At 38.6% G+C, this 21344-nt stretch overlaps 1 protein-coding gene across 7 annotated transcripts in view; it reads left to right on the top strand.

Annotated features, from left to right (window-relative positions):
* Positions 1–2590: 2590 nt before the first annotated feature.
* tjp2a (tight junction protein 2a (zona occludens 2)) overlaps positions 2591–21344 on the top strand; it is a 34787-nt gene continuing 16033 nt past the window's right edge. For 2 of the 7 annotated variants that reach the window (XM_079659568.1, XM_079659567.1), the window contains exons 1-2: positions 16387–16600; positions 17505–17558. In XM_079659568.1, the coding sequence (XP_079515694.1) occupies positions 16526–16600; positions 17505–17558 (129 nt within the window). In that variant the 5' untranslated portion in view covers positions 16387–16525. Of the gene's footprint in view, positions 2810–10869; positions 10922–11185; positions 11316–13690; positions 13961–16385; positions 16601–17504; positions 17559–21344 lie in introns of those variants that run through there. The other 5 variants (XM_079659572.1, XM_079659571.1, XM_079659573.1 and 2 more) reach the window with 5 other exon arrangements.

Raw genomic sequence — 21344 nt, 5'->3', positions numbered from 1 at the left:
TTTTAAAGCGCTTCTTAAAACACACCTCCTCTCCTTAGCGTATTGACATCTTTTAGATTGTTGCTTTTATTGCTTTTAAATTGTATATTGTTTTTACTTGTACTTGTTTTATGGTGTGTGAGCTGTGCTGTGTAATTTTTTTGCATGTTTTTGTTTGTTTATTTGACTGTACAACACTGGTCTGGAGGTTTTAAAGTGCTTTATAAATAAAGCTGTATTGTATTAAGGGCACACATCATTGGCACTGAGCTTAAATTGTAAAATGCAGAATTGAACTATATGAATTAAAAGAAAAATGATGCCTGTGTCATTCATCCCAGCAGCTGGGCAAAAATAAATGGAGTCTTTGGGATAACAAACCAGTGACGTCTAGACGCAGCACACTCTGCTCTGCCGGTTGCAAAATGTAAACAAACACACTTGTTCAGTGCCTTTTTATTTGGCATTAATCCTTAATTTAAGACTGAAAGCTCAACAGTTATGCCTGTAAAATGCAAGCCTGCCAGGAACCTGTGTAGACAGCGCATACATTACATTTAGAGTGCATCTGTTGCGTGAGACGTGCTAGAAAGAGACATAGACATTGCATCATGGCCATTATTTACTCAAAATAAGAGACTCTGAATTGACACTAGGCTGAAGCAAAGCATGTAACACTTGTCCTGCACAAACCTATAAAGGGAAGGTAGTGAGATTATATTATATTGGAGCAAAAGGTGTGCATTTTGTCAATCCTCTCTGTGGCTTTTTAAATGCCTAAACATTGTTTTGTCTGTGTAACGTCAAACTATAAAAAAAAACCTGCACTGAAAAGTACTTAAAATAAATCATTGCGGTGTAATTACTACAGGGACACATTAGCTGTCATATTTAAATCGACACAAGGAGGCGCAGCACCAACACATTGACAGCCTGTGTGAAGAGGAGACAGTCGGTGGTGATGATAAATTAGCCTCTGCTTTGCATGTGTTCCCTGTCAACTACTGCAAACTGATAAAGGATTATTACGTGAATCCCTTTGATTCAAAATGTTCTTTTGCATAATACCAAAAGATAAATACAGTCTGTGCGTACAATTTAATGAAATGTGAATCCATCCGACCGGTTAAATTAAATTACATTTATAATCTGCATTAATGTGTGTGGTCTTCACCTACTAATGGTGCTGCTGCGTGTGCACCAGTGGCGTCGCCTGGCCTGGGCATTCGGGGCTTTAGCTTTAATCTGATTTGGACGCATCTGTCAGAGGTGGAAATTAACAAACTACATTTACTTAATCTTGGTTTTAGTGTGGTTTTCAATAGTACAGCTGGCACTTAAAAAGTAAATTAATATTCTGTGAACATTACAGTTTTACTGTAAGGATTTAAGATGTAAGGAAAGCCATGGCCGAGTCGAATTTCTTCCAGAGTGTTTCTAGCTTTTATGGCTTTAATCTTTCCTGACATAGTGCCAGAGAGTCCAATTCTGGACAGGTTAAACCAGTCAGACGAGCAGCGAATACACAGCCCACAATAAGAAGCAAACAAGAGACCTAATGTGTGCACAGGTGGCACCATTTGGTTAAAAAGTATTGCTGTCACCATCAGAGAGTATTTACATTGGTATTCAAAGTGAATTGTAAGAAGAAAAATAAGAAAGAAAGAAAGTGTATCTTGCTGGGCAAAGCTTGTAGACCTTTAAATGATACCTAACATAAATAAGAACAGATTATATGAATAAATTATATCGTAAAAGTTATGTTTAATTAGGAATTAGGCCAAATGCAATCTTCGGAAAAAGGGTTACATTAAAACTTAACAGAGTGATAGGCCTACACCTCCAAAAACACATCCACATTTTACATTTCCACTGTGTTTCCATGTCAACTTTTCAAACTCCATCTCAAAGGATGATAATGGTCTGAAGGGGTATAAGAGGACCTTTATTAATATAACATAATGGAACACCACTTCTTACTTCGTGTGTGAAACGGTAAGATAAAGACATTATGGTTTTGCAAACATTTCGTGTAATAACATCAGTTTATTAGTTGATATACATAATACAACCACTAGCTTGAAAAAATATATAAATATATTGTATATGAAAACAAATGTTTTACTAAAATTCAAAAGCTAATCAAAATAAGAATTACATGAATTACTTTAACAAAAAAATGTTTATATAAAACTTTTGAAAATATTTATCAAAACAATGTGATAGTCTTTGTGTATTTTCATATGTTGAGAGATTTTGTGTCCTTGCCAGCCTAAAGCGGACACCGGTTGCCCCCGAGGGGAAGACAAAAATAAGGTCATGTGATGAATCACTTCAAATCAATTGTTTCTGCTCATTCTGCAGTATAGTTCAGTGGTTAAAGCAGGCAGTCCACATCCAGATCATTTTGGGCTGTAGGCCTATATTAAAAAATCTGTCTGGCCGTGAAACATCATTCAAAAAATAAGACGTTGCTTAACCACATACTCCATTTACCTTTTCTGATAAGCTCCGTGTATTCGTTTTATGTGTCGATAGTAAACCTCCAGGTTACAGGATGTGAGTCAGTGGAGTGTCACCTCCTCTCTCACCCAGAGGGAGTCACGTGCTGAAACTCCAGACGCACCTGCAGCCTGAGAGCCCGCCCACATACCTGCGAGAAACAGGAAGTGAGATTTTGCAACAGGCAAAACCAAAAAAGCTACCTAAAATCTCCCCCCACCCCCTCTTAAACCCTAACCGTGTCCCACATTCTTCACATCCACCTTTTACTTTTCGGATTAAGCTGCTCTGATCACACAGAAGCAGGAGGCATTCGGAGTTTCACCTGGTGAGTATCGTGTTTTGTTCGCCCTGAATGTCGACATGTTTCAGCCCTGTTTCCTCGCGCTCATTGCCATATTAGGGCATTGGAATGGTGCCTGCTAAAGACATATAGGTTTACTTGGTCAGATAAAGTGACACACAACACGTTTAACTCGCTCTTAAAGGCAGTGTTTTATTTTCGCTTTTATCTTAAATTGTTTGCCGAACGCCAAAGTGCTACAGTGTGTTCAGGCCTCAGTGTGTGTGTTATGCATGCATTGTATGCCTCAGGGTAAATACACTAGAGCTGCACTAGAGGCGTTAAATGGGGCTGGGCTAGCATTGTATTTATACGCTATTGTGTATTGTGAGGGTTAGCAGACGGTGCCAGCCAAGTTCCCTTTAGTGAAAACGTATTTTGAGTATCCCATCCAAAAGTAAGTCTAGGCTAAAAATGTTTTAAAGGGAGTAAGCATTAACTTGTTAATACTTTTTCTGGAGATTTCACTTTTCCTTCTACTTGGCTAATATGTCATAGTAGCTACATTAATCAACTTTATTATATAGTATATAGTTATTGATTATGTTATGTAGTGACTAATCATTCAGGTGTCAGTTATTTTTGCTTTAAATATCTACAAAATACTAAACCATGTTTAATGTTTTTGTTAAGTGGTACTCTCACACTTTCCCAAATGTTTGCAAAATCTGCAAATCCAGAGAAATCTTTAATTTTGATCAAGGCAATGGTCCTTTTCATTCTAATGCCTTTCAATTGCACCATTTCCACTTTAACCCTTGTACTAAGTTCTTGGGAAACACAGGAAACACCTGATGAACATCAGAGAGGGAGGAAGGAAGTTCGTGAGCCACTATATTGTTTACCAGATTTGCTATTGCTCAATCTGGATGGAGATAGTATTGCTTAATGCTATTGCTTAATAGTCATTGTTTTTTCTGGTTTTATTAGAGTTTACAGAAATACTATAGAGTTGGCTATGATGTGCTTTCTTATGGCCGGGTTTGACCAGTGAGTGGCAACTACACTTTTGTTGAACCAACTTTGCAAGGTTTGGATAAAACTTCAACACATCTAAGATGCCGCCCCTTGTCATGTAGGATGTATGCACTGGATGACCTCATCAAACATATTGTTTGCAATACAATTAGCAATAGGGAAATGAAGCAAGATTCACCTTTGCTGTAAATCAGGCCTATTCAGAGGAAAGCAAAAGTGATTTGGATGAGCAGAGATATCACCGTGTTCCATGGGGTTCAACTCCTCATTAAGGTCACTCATTAATTCCCCCCCTCCCCACTCTCATCACAGATTTGTGAGTGGCATGTGTCCCTCCATCTGGCTCGCACATGCCTTGCCTATGGACATTGCATAATGGCCCTTAGTAATGCAGTGATACTGTGCCACAGCAATACTGGGGCAAGTATCAAGGGCCAAAGATACAAACTGCTTACATAAAAGAATTAAGACGAGCAAACCGCTCCAGCCACATCTTCTTACCCTGTGGAAAAAGAAGGATAAAAAAGAAGCCATTCTCATTAAAAAGTGAAAACGCTCAGCGATAAAGGAATCAGGCCAAAGAGCGAATCCTTTCCTTCTTTCATAATTTAAATATGAGGCTTTTTTAAACCGTAAATGGAGAGGAGATTTGACAGAGAAAAAAAAAATGCATTTTGCCTCTTTTTTTTAATCTAAAACAATGTGCCCGATATAAAATAATATAGCTTGACTGTATAGTAATATACAAATTGTTCCTGCCTATGTAGGACCAACATCTCTTCAAGGTTTCAAAAGATTAAATGGTGCATGTTGTAGTTATAAAACTGCACCAGTAGAGCCAAGAAGCTTAACATTTGTTCCAAATCTTGGATATCAAATGGCTACTATGGTGTCACCATCTATCCAAACCATCCATTTGTACTGCCTTATAAGTTGCTAATGTTTGAGTTTGGTGCATGAAAGCGTGCGGTAAAATACTATAAAGAAGAAGTTGTATATGTGCTTAGTAAACCATAACCCTTACCATTTTCACCAGGATTGTAATTGTTGAGAGTGCAGACTGAAGCAGATGGCTGTACTTATGTGGTAGTTGAGCACAGATCTGGCTGTGTTGTAATGCCTATTGAAGACTGTTTCGCCCATAAAGCTGTTATGGTTTTGGTCTCTAACCACAAATGACAGAAATATCTGGATTTTTAGATTCACTTTCTTGACTAGCTACTAGCTAGTTACTAAATGTGTCTGGTGTTTGGCCGGGAGTGAACAGTGGGTTTATCAGGGCAAGTTTGCAATAAATAAGGTTGATGACTGAACACTGAAACTGAATCAAACAGTTTATGTACCATAAAATGAAAACCTAAAAGAGAAAGAATGCTTATAAAGTTGCAGTGTTGAAGAAAATTCTCAACTTGCTCAATTTTTAATGACATTGTTCCAAAAGTTTGCTTTTACACTTATTTAAGGAGAGCGAGTAACCCATAGTATTTAAACATTAGGATGACATATTGGGAAATATTCTAGCAGAGACTTAGATTAAAAATGTGTTTATAATTGATCAGTTTGCATAGTGATTTTTGTAAGGATAAACAGATCAACATTCCCTGACACATATCTATTTTATATTGCTATGAAAAAATCTCCTTCCAACCACTTCTTTTATTTAGGTTTCTAAGCGAAAATGACATTTTTACAAAATGATGTATTTGTACACACAATGACAGCGTTACTTATAATCCACTTTTCCCAATACAAACATCTCTGATTACAGCTTCAACCTATCATGATTAGGTGATCGATGCAACCTCTGTTAACGTTGGTTGTTTTCTCAGATTTTAAGCTAAGTAGAACTGTGCGGCTCCCTGTCTGCAGAGAGCTAACATTAACTAGATCACTTCCTGCTGATATCGACAGGGATTGGTTGTTCACAATGTAGCATTATCAGGAAGAACAGGGACGATGTTCGTCTAGTGCCCTATTCACTGGTACCTGTAGAAAAGGATTTCTGTTTTATGAATGTTGGCAACATATTGATACCAAATAATTTGTTCTGGTAACACCCCGAGTTGCTCACACACATTCATTGTGTACCTTTGCATGTTGTGTTTGTGCGCACGTGTATCCGTGTGTTGTTTGCATCCCCCCCACACAATCGTTCTCCTCTGTCTACACACAGTTTGGGCAGGATAAGTGTTCTCTGAGAGATTACTGTAAAGTGTTGGATTATGATAAAAGCGCCGGTGAATGTCATGCTGCAGTTTGAATGCTGCACACTTCAATGGTTTGGTTTCCACACAAGGCTCCTAAGCTTGCCTCCTCTGACAAAGACAACACACAGAGGGTGAACTTAAAAAACCTCTCTCCTTTTTGTTTTCTTCCTCCTTTGCGCTCCACGTTTTTAAAAATAGACGCTTGGTATTTTGTGTCTCCCTCGCTGTGCTCAGGGTATTGGAGTGCTTAGGGATTTCTGCTGCTCAGTAAAATCTGCAGCAGCTCTCATGGCACGACCATCCAGAGCCATAATCCAGACTTTCAAACTGCTGGAATATAAATCCCGTCCGGAGTTTGCATTGGCTGGCCGCTCATCAAGAGGCCACAGAGCTTATTTATTTATTTCAGACCTCTCAGGACATTGCGGCCTGCTGTTGACCCGGAGATGACAAGATGTAGACTTTTAATCTTTGCTGCGCCTTGGCGTGCACGCTGAGGGTTTGCACAGAGCGGGAGTGGATCAAGGACGCTTCTTATCAGGGAAAAGGATGCGTTAAAAATAATAACAAAACCATTGAGTGATTGCAAAACATATGGTTATCAGAATTTGAACAACCTTACCCAAGATATGTGCTTAAAATGGTTCATTGCTGTGTGATACCACCAAGTTACCATATTAAATGATGAATTGAATAATATTAAGAAATTACAGCTGTGAAACAAAAAGGCAACGTTTGGCCAGATCTATCCCATAGACTTGAATATTCAGGAGAGAGTCAAATTGGTATTCCATTCCATGTTACTTGTTAGACGCTTTTATCTAACGCCACTTACATACTCAGTACTGTAGGCAATCCCCACAGGAGCAATGTGGGGTGAAGTGTCTCAGGGACACAACGACATGCTGACTGCAGTAGGGTTTGAACCTGTGTACATGCCTCCCTCTTACTAATCCACTGCTGTAAATAGTCCAATCAAATGCACTATTAACAGTTGTTTGAGTATTGTTGTAAACAAGTATAGTGTCCAGCTGTCTATAAAAAATAGTGCCTTTTTTCTTTTCAAGCCAAAAAAAAGGAAACAGATGATTTTTTTTTCATTGATTACGACTTCTGAATATTGTGATCAACATATTGTCGCTCTTTATTTTGTGATACCCTTATCAGTATGAAGCAACACAATTTGTATTTTGTTTCACAGCATCAACATATACAGTTGGGGGTTTAATTATTAACACTCCCCATTCAGAATATGTAAAATTATCTGGAGAGAGTGGATTTAAAATGAAGCTTGCACAAAATCAGTACATCGCTCTGAGAACGTTTTGCACTCAGTCCCTTTCCACATTCAAATCTTGAAGTGCAGATTGAATACAGCTTAGAAGTGTTGAGTTGTAATTGTGTCGTTAATACATCTCCGTAAGGGGTTAGTGGAAGCATGCTGTGTGAGGATGTAAGGGTGAAGAAAATGGGTCTGTCCTGGTGTAAATGGCGAGAAGACTAAGCCTGGATGGGGGGATTAAATGGAAAGGGGCGGGTAGCATATATGATCTGTCAGGGCTTAGTACCACAATTATCCCAGCAGCAGCAGCAGCAGCAGCAGCAGCAGCAGTGGTGGTGACAGAGGTTGCGATTTCATTAGTGTTATGTCCAAAGATCTCCAGATTTACGTAAGAGTGACGCGCACTCATCGTCTCTGGGCCGGCCCACCGCCTGGCAGGAACGTGGCCGTTTGTTTTCCTTTTATCCTCCCTCGCTCAGAAAAAAAAGCCAAAAGGACATCTGTCGGAGTCGGCGGTCGGGAACAGGAGTAGTAGGACCTTTGTGCTCCGGGTGCTGAAACTGTGGCCTGTTGCCATGTAGAGAACAAAGTCTTGATGCTGTGGGAGGAGATGAGCATATGTGGAGATGTTTAAATCCACCTCTCGGTCTAGCACTTTTTTTAGAAGATGACTGATGGAAGTGTAGCAGCAGTCAGAGCAGCGTGGTGTTGCCGTTAGAGGACAGTCAAAAGATGAAGTTCAAGAAATTCATCACCATCATGCAGGCGGCCATTGGGATTGTACCCCTGAACAAACGGGAGCTCTTGCCGCCCGGCAGGAAACTGTGGAGACCCCTTGGGTGAGTTAGAGTTAGATCTCTGTGACTGTGTGTCATTCCCTTTAGAGAGCCTGTGCATAGTAGTCGTAGTAACCTGCATGATGTAACAGCCCCCCTGTGGTTTCTAATATCTACTTCTAAATCCTGTTGTTTCAGGAAAGTGTGGGTGCCATGGAAGCAATGGATAGAAAAAAAACAGAATGACTTCTTGGGCTTATGCAGATAGTTTTGGTTTATATAATTGAAGTAGAAGTATTTTGGGAGTCGTCCAACTTTGATGAACTATTCATAATCAGTATATTTTGACTCCCAAAGTGTTCAAATCTAACTCTTTATTTGAAGTTTATATTTTACACTTTTGACAGTGTTCAGAGAACACCAAACTCTTGGACCTATATACACCCGGGACTGGTTTTAAATGTACTCTTCTAGAGCACAATGTACACTGTGGTTTTTGCTGTGTGAGTTCTTCTAAATATTTGGACATAAAGGTTTCAAGGATGTAATACATTGGTTTACTGACTGCTTTGCTACGCTATATCTTTGAGGTTATAGTTACCCTGTTTTGCATCAGGGTTGGCTGTTCTGATGATTTTAGATTTAGATTTCTAGTTTCCAGACAAATGGTATAGATGATGGTATTTATACATTGTTACCAAGCTTCACATAACCTTGATTATCAAATCAGTGCTACATTAATTCGTTTTTGGAGCTTGACCTATATAAGGGACTAAAAGTTTGATTCTTGGTGATTGGATCTAGTGCTAGTCACCCAACTCTAAGGAAGTGCCAACATGAATTGCTTGAGTAAACTTGTATTGGGAAGTTATAGGTGCAAACAGTCAATACCAATGTTTTTCTCATTAAAAGAATCATACCAAGCATCCAAAACTGGCCCCTCAGTCTAAATCCTTCTTTCATTTCCTGGATTGAAGTTAGGTATGTCTTGGATTACTTAACTTGTTCTTGGAGATGCTGAGCTGATCCTACAAGTCTATGTTTAATGTGTAAAGGGCAGCAGGTTTAGTCATGCAGAGGCAATCTGATTGTATCCAGTTACCCCATCTGAATGAATCAGAAACCTCCAATCTGACTCACTGACATGAAGAACAGATACAACGTTGTTTCAGTTTGATAGAAAACGCCACATGTAGGGACATGTTAGCAATCAGGTTGGACTGAGATGCTGCTCTTGAAGGGAGACTGCAGATTATCGTATTATAGTCAGTAGTATCAGTGTTAGCCGGGTATCCTCTGGCTTTACTCAGAGCCATACACAGTTGGCTTAGTTCTGGGAAACGTGGCCTTTTATAATCTATTTATAGTTCAACTTTTTCATAGTCTGCTCCCTTGGTAATTGAAATATTTGGTTTATATTTCCTCAGCAGTGAATGTTTGAGTTGTCATAATGGAAGTTGAAAAATGTATGTGGTAATCTTCTTTGTAAAAGTGTGTGGTCTGGTGTTTTACTTAAGTGTGCAAAAGATTACATAATAAATTAAGAAAAAATGTGGTCTTACCATCCTAAAGCCCAAGTTCACGTCTTTAAATTGATATTTGTTTCCGCCCAAACATGGAGAATTAACAATTACATAAAAGAGAAAAGCACTCCTGAAATATGTCTAAAACCTAGAAAATGACCATCAACTTTGCTTAAAAATTATATGGTGCCTACAGAATACCCATCCTGACTTTTGTAACATTTCCTTCAGCAAGACCACAGATTTCTCACTTATCCATCCAAATAACCAAACATCATTTTGTAATTCTTTATTTTTCATGGAGCTCAGCCCTTCCTCTAATGACAGGCTTGTTGAATGATCCCATTGAACCTCATGAAATGTGTTCACACATTCAGGATTAAATTGTAATCACTTTGGTGATCCCTTAGCTTTTCATCCAACACCATCAGGTTAAAGTTTGTGTGCTACTTTGATTTATGACCAAATCCCTGCAGAGCTAAGAACACTCCTGTCAGCCTCAGCTGTATCTGTATTAAGAATTTATTAACACATGACAGCATGCTAACAAGGAAGCTAACAACTGAGCAAACATGTTGGCAATGTTGACATTAGCATTAAGCTTAAAGAACTGCTGTGCCTAATTACAGTTAGAGGCAAACTTTATAATGTTGATGTTGTTGCTTGAGCTTAATATATGTTTAAAACATTTTGCTCTGTGTAGGAGTTTGGATTTTAATAACTGTACCAGTTTCCACAATGTGATACTAAATAAGCAGATGTCATGAAACCTGCTACAAATGTGTTATCCATCACAGTTTGACAATGTGTTATCATAACATGGCATGGCATAGCATAGGGCAGATGTATATGAAGAGTTAAAAAAAAAAAAAAAAAACTTTTGCGTAACTAAACCTTTTTACATTGGAAGGGTAGAAAATACTACTACTGTGGTTTTATACATGATTTCTAGGAAAGGGCTAAAACTAGTAAATTCAGTATGGTGTAACATGTATTAGTTGCACATTAGTGTGCACGTCTACAAATCTGCACTTAAATAGATAATCCAGTGATTTAGTATTGCACTTACATAAAGTTTGCGGACTCAATTTATATTGAAATTCACAAACATGGAGCAGAAGCAGACACATGTTGACTTTTAGTCCCAAATATTAGCTTGACCCTTCAAGAAAATGGCATCCTACATTTCCCATAATGGACAAATATAAGTCTTTCATTAGTCTCACTGTGTCGCTTCTTTCAAACAACTTTTAGCACTGCTTTCTCTTCTCATTTGTAGCAAAGCAGAAACTTGACAAGACTTTATACGAGGCTGAACAGCACTAAACATAGTGAGTTAACCACCGTGTGAAAAATCTACAGTGCTACTTAAGAATTATCTGCAAGATCACAAATATCATGTCACAGCTTGCTTAATAAAAACGTCCTCGTTAATCGGCACTAATACTCTGGACACGCTTGATTCATTGCTCTGTCTTGACAAATATCTACAGAATGAAAGCTGGGTCTTACTGAAATATTATTTGATGTGTAACACACTTGCAGTAACGTGTTCTCAGTTAAACTTGTGTGTCTCTCTCTCTCTCTGTGCGTAGGGACCAGCCTAGCTTGGACCAGACCAGCACTGACCTCCTAAAGTCAAACTGCAAGTTTCGCTGGTCCAGAGAAGCTCAGTACTTGTATCTTCGCCGGCTCTCCTCACGCAGCTACTCAGCGATTACAATGGTACGTTCTTCACATAATGTTTAGTGTGGATGCTGTGTTTTGGAGAGGCACATAGAGTCTGGTTTTTATACTTCTGTTGACCTTTTACTGTTTATTTCAGTGTTGAAGGCAACACAATGCAGGCAAAAACAATGTCTCTTTTCTCTAAACTTATCAAAAGTTGACATTAGATAATGCCTCGTGATCATATTTTCAAACATACATTCCAGATAACTTTAAATACCATAAATACTTATTGTCTTGCAAGTAATCAGCTGTTGAAGTTTCATGGTATCTGTTTACACTGCAAGCCCTAGCACTTTATTCTTATTTCTGATGTATTGCTCAAATCAAGTTTCTGTTTAAAAAGTAGCATACATTTCAATATTAACGTTCAGACTCGGGTCGAATTGCCAAAACTGAGACCTGTATCGGATTCTGAGCCACATATGAAGAATTTTTAAAAGATCAGATTCCATTGTGCTGTTCACACAGCGAGGGGAATAAACAGTTCACATGTTTAATGACTTTCTCACAATATTTGGTTACATTTGGTAAAACACTATGACTCTATTATGCCATCAAAATGAAAAAGGAATTTTGAACCAGGCATTATCCAATGTTAGATTTATATTCTGGAAATGTATGTAAATTTGCACATGTTAAGTAAGATCATTTCTCACTTGCATAATTAAACATTTGCAAACCTGGCTGCTTCTTTCTGACGCGTTGGTGAGTCGGTGTTCCCAGACTTCTTTCCGTATTTGAATACAACTACGCTGACTGCTCCTGCATCCTGGATGATGATTAACCAGAGAGACATGTCATGTCCAGGAAGCTGCATTGTTTTAATGACTTGGTCACAAACATTATTCAGGCCAGTGGAGCTGTTTTGCATTAGAATGGCCTATTTTAAGAAACGTTTCACATTTGTCAGTTCATGGAATGCAGTGTTTTGACTGGATTGACCTGATTTTTCTAAAATGTTTTTGTCATTATATCATTCCTGAAGTGTTGTTGCTTCGAAGTAAAACATTTTGCCAACAGAAAAGCTGTATAAATTATTTAAATTAGTGAATATTGACAGGAAATGGTTAAGTTCTACATGTTGTAAGGGATTTGGGATATTTTCCAGTCAGCTGGCATACTTATCTGTGATTTGATAACATACCAGATAAGGGAAGGTTTGAATGGAGGGGGTAGATAGTATTAGACACACACACGAAAAAACAATAGGTTATTGTGGGACAGCTGCAACCTGAACCTTTGCTTCAGCTGCTCATGTATAAGAGCCTTACATGTCCCACATAGTTCTATAACCTCTATATACATTTGTTGAACTTGAGCTGAGGCTGTTCATGGTTTGTGACACTTAGTTTAAGTAAGAGTACATCCTAATGGTTCAGCACATATAGTCCATAAAAAAAGTGGTTCTCATTTTGTTGTGGAAGAACCTAACTCTTTGGGATGATTTAAAACACTGACTGTGAGCCGGGCCTTATCACTCAACCTCACTGATGCGCTTGTGTCTGAATTGGTAACAAATGCCTGCTTCTAAAATCTGGTGGAAAACTGAAACCAGGAGAGTTGCTGCTGCTAAAAAAGCAGATTGAAGCCCAATGTTTTGGAATGGCTTGGCAACAATCACATACAGTATGGCTTTAATGTTCAATTCAGTGTGCACATACAGTAGGCTATTGTAGTGACGTACTTTCTACAATGCAATACATGTCCCTCCTATTAACCAATATTTTCTAATCAAACAAAGACCGGAGGCCTGGTTAATCAAAATAATAAAAATCATAAATGACAAAGTAAGTTTGGCCCTATTTAATGTATTGATGGTATAAGTGAGAACATATTCTGGTGTACTTTTTTTTTATTATTATTTGATGGAGAAAAAAATGGGCCTATGGATTTCATATTTTAATCTCTAGCGTTATCGCTATTTTATATTCATTTAATTAACATATGTTTTGTTGCTGTAAGTATAGGTTACCCAAAAATGCATTTCAAATGAATGCCTTTATGAATTGCTTATGTTTTAAAGTGGCGGTCTTTTGATTATGATCTGCGGTGTGCTGCATTTAATCTGTTGTTGTGCTGCTGTCTGTCTGTCTGTCTGTCTGGGAGACCCACAGCAGGCTTCCTAAAATCAATGGGAATGTTGGACTGATCCATGTCAGCTGGTGGAGGATGGGGGGAAACCCCCTCAAGACACGAATCTTTAATGTGATTCCCTTTTAACTTAAACTAAATTTAATACATCATTAAATTCAAACGTGATTGATTTTATAACCCGTTGTTTTAGTTTGTTTTTATTAACTACAGTTGTTTTTAAAATATAGCCCCCCATCCCCCATCCCCCACCCCCATCCTCTTATTTGGTATAACCTTAGCTAGGAGTCGTCGGCGCTAGTTTTTCCTGTGGATGTCTGATCTCTTTAACAAGGAAACGTGGGATATTTACAGTAAAGTAGGCAAGATTTGTACATTATTAAGACGCTGAAACCATCCGTTTCTTCTGGAAGTTGGCCTGCATCCGAGAAGAAACTAGTTATAGTTACAGTTTTAATTTAGTAGTAGGAGTCCTGGGCAGTTCAAAGTGCGTGATGCCAGTGAACGGGGGGCTGTCTCTGAGCAGATATGCAACTCAATATTTCACCGTAAGTACCTCCATAACGAAACTCAAAACATTCATAACGAACGAATAATAGCAACCATTTTAGTCCTGTCAAAGAGTGTTGTTGGTATTTTTTTTTTTTAAGAAGTAGCTTTCGGGTAGTTTTCCTGAATCCTTGCTGCCTGTTGCATCCTGCTGCACCTGCTGTGACGTTAAGCTAACTGCTCACCAGTAAGTTCGTTTAGTTAGTAGAAATGGTTCACAATACTGTTTACAAGTTGTTTTGACACGATAATTGTTATGTATCTGTCGACCGTTCCCGTATTTGCCCGACTTGTCTCATTTAAAGTGCGTATAACGGTAACGTAACGGCTCTTTGGTGGTTTGATTTCCTCTTTTATTACTTCTCTTCTTTTAAGAAGAGCAACAGTAACGGTTGTTTAGCCTGTAGTACATTATAAACGACTAATATCCAAAGTTGTTGTAATGCTTTCATAATTTAGGTTACTTTTGTTGTGTTGTTCTTTCTTATGCTTCATGGTGTAACGCCTCTCTGTCAACAGTAGGGGGCAGACTTGTTCAACTTTTCTGTTACTTGCCACAGCAGCGCAGTAAATATTGCAACACTGCCAAATTAACTATACTAGGTTTTGAGTTAAAAACACACACAGTAAATGCTTACAAACTGCTTTCTTACACTTATTAACTGATTTAAAGTATGGTCTTCGTATGTCAAAAAGATCTTGAGTTGCACAGCTAAAAACTGGCTCTACCACTGAGTACTGAGGTTTTGATTTCTGCATCATATACTGTACAATTTCAAAACTATATCAAATGTTTCCTGTACAAGTACAACACAATGTCAGTATTTAATAATCCAGTTTCCAGATGCCATGGTATTAGGTGCTGAAACTAGTATTGAAAATCTTATAAACAATACCAGCTCTGTGTAAGACCTGAGCTGAAACGATAAGTTGATTAACCTATTAGTCTGGAGAAAATTAATTGACAGCTATTTCTATATCAATATATAATTTGAATCATTTCACATTCTATAGTTTAGGCATCTTCTATGATGATTTGCGCCTTTTCTTTGGATAATAAGACAAATAGGGCAATTGTAAACATCACTTTTCCAACAAACAATTACATAAATAAAAAATCTGTAAATTAAATGTAAACAATACTTTTTATTTGCAGCTCTACTAAGATTTAAATTGTATTATCTGTCATGAAGTCATTGATGTAAAATTCCTCTTTTATTGTGGCAATTCTCACTCGGTATTAAGTTAAAAATTCACATTATTTCTTTACATATGAGAACACACTGAAGAGAAAAAAACCTGGTAATTTACATCATGCAAAAAACCTTATTACAATGCATTTTCCCTGGCTCTGACTAAAATCTACCCACTCATTTAATGTTTCTGGTTTAAAAAAAAGCATTGTCTTGTTCTCTAAATAATTTGTTTTCACAGCCCATGAGGATGACCCAGTATTTCAACCTCCCTCCCTGGAAAATGTGTTTGTCTTGTTATATAACGGCAAACACTCAGGAGGCTACAACTTATCCAGCAGGCCTGCCTGAGAGCAGCCATCACAATCATAACACAAAGTACAAGACAGTCCTAAAACTGGATCGGCCTTACACAAAGCAAGTTATTTATCTGACTTTCAGGAGTTAATACGTTTCCTCTGTCTGCTCTCTCTTGAGGCCTTTTCTTGTGCAAAGTGATGTCAAACATATTATATTGATACAACAAAGCAGTTACCTCCCCTGTTTCAATGAAATATAACTTGGAAACAGATTGTTTTTCCATTAGGTTTGTTTGTTTTAAGGTAACATTGAATTTCTTGATAGTCATGTGAAAAGACAGTGACAAATCAAAGATCATCTCTATGCTCAAGGTTCAAGGCTTTTATTAGTCATATGTACATAGCTACAGTGTAGTTATGACGATGAAAATCTGTTTGATCCACAGTGCATCGGAAGTGTTCACAATCCTACTGCTTTTTGCGGTCTGGCTGCTGCTCAGTCATCTGGCTTTCCCCTGTAGGCCGGAAAATCACAAAAGTGGCTTATAATGACGAGTGCTCTGGCCCTATCATGCCCCCGTGTCACTAAGCCTGGACCGCGATGTGAGCAGCACACAGACTTCCCTTTCCACTCAAGTTACCAAAAACTATTTAAAATCCCTTACATTGTGTGCTGTCTCTAACTTAGATGTGTGCTCATGTTTAGTGTCCGTTATTTCTATCTTTGCCGATGTGTGAATCTTTGAAGAATGTTGGATATATCTCAGGGTCTGACTTGTAGTTTGTTTTCATGGACGATAACGCAGGCGATTCATCAGCGCGTGTCTGCAGAAGTCGGTGTGTCTGTAATGTTTACCCTGTCTGCAGAGTAGACGGTGGGATTTGTGCTGAATGTAGGCCAGCAGAATCCTTATTACGTCAAAGGCAGGCGGGCGGGAGGGCAGATGCAGGAAGAGAGCTGCTGGTGGCTGTGCAGCTGTGGCCATGGAGGAGGCTGTGGCGCACATCAGGCTGCCAGAGCACCGCTGGTGGTGAGAAGGGAGAGACACATAGGAAGAGACGAAGAGCATCAATGATGAAGACCGTCCTCAGCCTGCACAGGAAATGGGCCCACGCAGTCAAGACCATACGTGTACTTCAAGGGCTTGTGAGTTTCGTTCTGTTTGGTGTCCGATCTGTGGTCAGGGCAAGCGTTGTTCAGGTGGACGGACCTATTTGGGGTTTTTATTTAATTGAGGTGTTTAGTTGAGTTTAGATTTTTGAAATGAGGAATCCAGAATCACAGAAAAGTCAGTGTTTTAAGTTTTATAATCTGTTATCTGAAATAAATGATGGTGTTTTTACACTGGTAATGGTTGATGCAAGTAGTCAAACTGACTCAATGGTACTTTATCTTTTGTTGAGAAGGTAGTTTGTACTTCATAAGGACTAAGGGGTGGGATGGACTGATTGGATTATTGATCTTAGATTTAACAAGAACAAAATACTGCAAAGATGTTTGTTTTTTTTATTATGTTTGACCTTTTTTAAATACTTGTTGGGGTTTTTACTCTTTACTCTAAATTACACACATTTTGGTCAGTTTTTGGGGCGTATTTTTCATCCGTCTTGGCAATTATCATGAGATTTTTATTTTAAATGATAATGAAGGTGAAGTAAACGTTCATTGAGCCCTTGACCTTGCTGAGTTGTCGGTTCCTTGGTAGTTCATTTTAGTATGCGTGTATCTGGTGGTTCATTTATGTAATCTTCTGGTGAACTCTGCCAGAAAAAACCAACACTTAACCATGAATTATTTTAAGTGCTTGTTAAAGAAAGCTAACTGATGTCAAGTGTTCTCATCAATAATGTAATCCTCGAGTCAGAGGTTTATTTGTCAAACTTGTTGTTTTGAGGTCAGCCGAGGCCCGTCATTATTGTTCTGGGAGGTCCTGCTGTGTTAGGACATCCCAGGCTAATGAACTGGCTTTGTCGTTTTTATCACGTAATGCATTATTAATCTGCGCAGTGAAATGAAACCTCCGACTGTAATCTTTCCCTTCTCTCCACAGAACCCAGTCATGGAGGAGATCGTGTGGGAGCAATACACCGTGACCCTGCAGAGGGTGAGTCCATCTGCCTCAAAACACACGCACACAGCTCATCTCATTTACACTATTTACATTTTGGCCATAAACACAGGCTGTTAAATGCAGCGCTTCACAGAGAATGCATTTAAATTATTGGTTTGCAGTGTAAGACTTTGTAAGACAACAAAGCACGCCAAGGCTATAGTTAGAACAGACTTACTGCATTCCTCTAAATCGGGACAGATTTAATTTATGCAATCCTGAAATCTGAGTCTTTTAATGATCATTTCTATAATTATGAAAAGCTTGCTTGGTTTATCAGTTGAGATCCTGAGCTCCCTGAAAAGTAAAAACTATTACAACTAGAGACTTGTGTCTTGCAAAAGGATCACTACAACCATGGCCCAATTGGCACCAAGGCCCCCTACTTCATGCACCCTTGCTACAAGCACAACCATCTTCAAACTTGGCTTTCATTTTCCGTTTTAATCTCAACTTCACACCTGTAGAATTCTGTGACCTCAGATTGGGCCAGGGACTTTAAGGGGGCGGGGGCAATGGACCAAGGCAAGTTTATTTGCATAGCACCTTTCAACACAAGGAAATTCAAAGTGCTTTACAAAAATGAAAGACTTTAAGAAAATGGCATTTAAAAACAGTCATTAAAAAGCAACGATAATCAAATAAACATTAAAAGAAAAATACATGAGTAAAAGTTACAGTGCAGTTTAAGATATGAATATATCCATTTAAAAGCAGCGACAAAAAGAAAAGTCTTCAGCCTGGATTTAAAAGCAGTCAGAGTTGCAGCGGACCTGCAGGTTTCTGGGAGTTTGTTCCAGATATTTGGAGCATAATAACTGAACGCTGCTTCTCCATGTTTAGTTCTGACTCTGGGGACAGAAAGAACCACGCCATCTTTAGGATCAAACTTTATTTTAATCTTAGCTACATATCTGTAAACTTGTGACTGCATTTGAACTAACCCGGTCACACACAATTTCACACAGATCGATCTTTACGCTTGAAATACACTTGTATTTATATACAGTACATCTGTGTATAACAATGGTGACCATAGTGGAGCATTTGGTAGCTCAGGTATTTCCTTTAAGAGTTGATTCGAGATCAAAAGAGAAGGTAATATTGAGCATGCATTCATCAGATGGGCACGAAAAATCTCTAAATTAATGTTTGTTTCTTCATGAGACAAATAATAAGGCACTCTTTGCTAGAAAGTGTGCAAAGATCGTAATATGTTTAGATTTTTAGTACGAGGGCAGAGTGTGGACATTAACATTTGTCAGTTTGCCTATAGTTGGATCGATTCGAATCCTCTGTTTCCATTTCCATTTGGAAGTTTTACATTTGTGTCACATCTCGCCATAAGCTAGACCCTCCAGAAAAACGCGATTTTGTGATCGCAGAATTTACTGCATAATCAGCAAAATGGCGCAGATTTTTAAAAGGGCCGCATAATCCCCGCATTTTTCCACACAAAGTTGAGGGGAAAAAAAGTTAACTCGTCTTGACGTGAAGTAGTGACGATGATGACGTGACGTCATCAGCTCGCGCATCACAGAAGGTAAACAACACCGTAGAGTGAACGTGTGGAACTTACACGAGAGAGAAAACATCAAGATCAAAATCTGATTAATCTCATTTACCGACGAACATTTCTGCTAAAAACCGGGCAAAGCAGTACCCCGATGTCTTTCACGAAAGTGGGGGGAAACTCTTCTGCACCCCGTGCAACTGTGTGTTGGAGCATAAGAGAAAGTCGACGGTGACGACCCACTTTGATTCATTCAAACATTCGAAAATGCTTTCTGCTGCTGCGGACAAGAAAGCCAAACAACTCACGTTCACCGAGGCATCAACCTCCAAAACCCTTTCGAGGGCTACAAGAAACGAAGTGAGTAGCCTACAAGATTGAAGCTGGTCAGATAACGAACGAGTAAATGAAAACAGAAGAAGGCGGAGAAGTGAGAGTGAGTGAGTGAGTGAGAGCTTTTACAATAAATAATCATTGAATGTGTTTAATTGAATAGGTAAGGGGTTTAACGTTAGTGGCAGGTTGTGTGTGAGAGAGAATAAATAAGACAGCCCAATATTTTAAAAAATATATTATTTTTCGCAACTTCCCGCAATTTCACCGCATAAAATCACATAAAAACCCTGCATGTTTAATTGCATAATCAAGGATTTTTGCCCGCGTTTTTCTGGAGGGTCTAATAAGCCAAGAGAGCAGGTTCCACACTGCTGGTGAAGGTAAACACGTGTACAACTCTGTGAGCAGAGCAAACCAGTTGAGTTTAGGTAATCATCGCGCTGGGCTCATTGTCTCCTGCGGCTCACTGAAGCCAAAAAAGCTGATTTAGTACAGAAGAGGTCCTATGCTGCAGGCACGTGACCCCCGACTCTCAACCCACCACAGCCAGCTGTCACACTCTGTACTTTTTATTCTCTTTCACCATTTTTTAAACAGTCGTTTTCATAAATATTTTGATGTTGCTGCATCCCACAGAACATTTCTCAACCTGTCTGTGTAGTCCTCGAGGCTTTAAAGGACTAAAACATTCATGATGACATGTTTTATTTACTTGAGATTAGGGATAACACATTAAGTTATTTCGTTTTTTTGTAATTTCTAAAAAGAATAAAAGAAGAGGCAGAACAAATCTAAGCTTATGTAGCAGGATACAGAACTACAGTTATAGAGCTGAGGTTTCAACGTGTGAACACTTTCAGTAGTCAGTGAACACAGTCTAAGTCAGGGGTGTCAAACTCAAATACACAGTGGGCCAAAATTAAAAAATGGGTACTCGTCGAGGGCCAGACTGGTTCAATGTTGATTACAAAACGTATTGAAATGAACTTATTGCACATATTAAACCTGGAACTAACAAATCTTAAATGATTGCCTATAAAAACAACATGAAACATTAAATAATCAGTTGCATTCATTTCTTATGGCTCTATCTGCAGCTTTTCCGGAGTCATTTCTTATGATTACATTTTTCCACAGGCCAACAACAGCTTCAAAAAACTATTTCCCTCAAAGAACAAAACAAACATGCCCTGTTGTCGTAAGAAAGAATGTCCAGAAGGAAACATCCATTCAACTCAGTGTGCTGCTCTGTGATGCTAGTTCAAGCCAGATACTTGGCATCTCATCTTGGGTGCAAGTTCATCAATGTTTGGGCTCAGGCTCTGAGCTGAGGAGACCCTCTGGATGGAGTGAAGGTGTGCGTGCAATATACCGGCGGGCCAGATCTAATAGTAATTAGAAATTATCCTGCGGGCCGAAATTAAATCCACCAAGGGCCTGATTTGGCCCCCAGGCCTTGAGTTTGACACATGTGATCTAAGACTTTGAAATATATGGAAAACATAAAGGCGTATATGCTTATATAACCTATAAACATCACATGTAGAGGACATATTGCAAACACATATAAAGAAGATGATCTGTGGTTTGAATGTGATTTCTGTTCAAATGTAAATCAGAGTAAATACGTTCAAATAAGTAACATACCCAAAAACATTTAGATAAGCTGAATAAGATCTTGTGTTACTCTGTGCAGGGTGAAAGCCATCATGGAGGATATACACAAAGAAGTAAAGATTTGAAAGGCAAAATTTGAATCATGGCAGTATTTTGGATTTGACTATTCAAATGTAAGCAAGCAACCTTATTTTAGTTTTCACTGCCGATAGGACTGAACCAGATATCGTTCAACTACAAAGACACTCTGCTGGTTTTGTTTTTCATTTTTAAATAATTGAAAGTGACATTCAGCATCATAAAAACACAAATCC

This window comes from Notothenia rossii, assembly GCF_949606895.1.
Source record: "Notothenia rossii genome assembly, chromosome: 11".
In the NCBI taxonomy this organism is placed as follows: Eukaryota; Metazoa; Chordata; class Actinopteri; order Perciformes; family Nototheniidae; genus Notothenia; species Notothenia rossii.
This window is presented reverse-complemented; position numbering and strand designations above follow the sequence as displayed.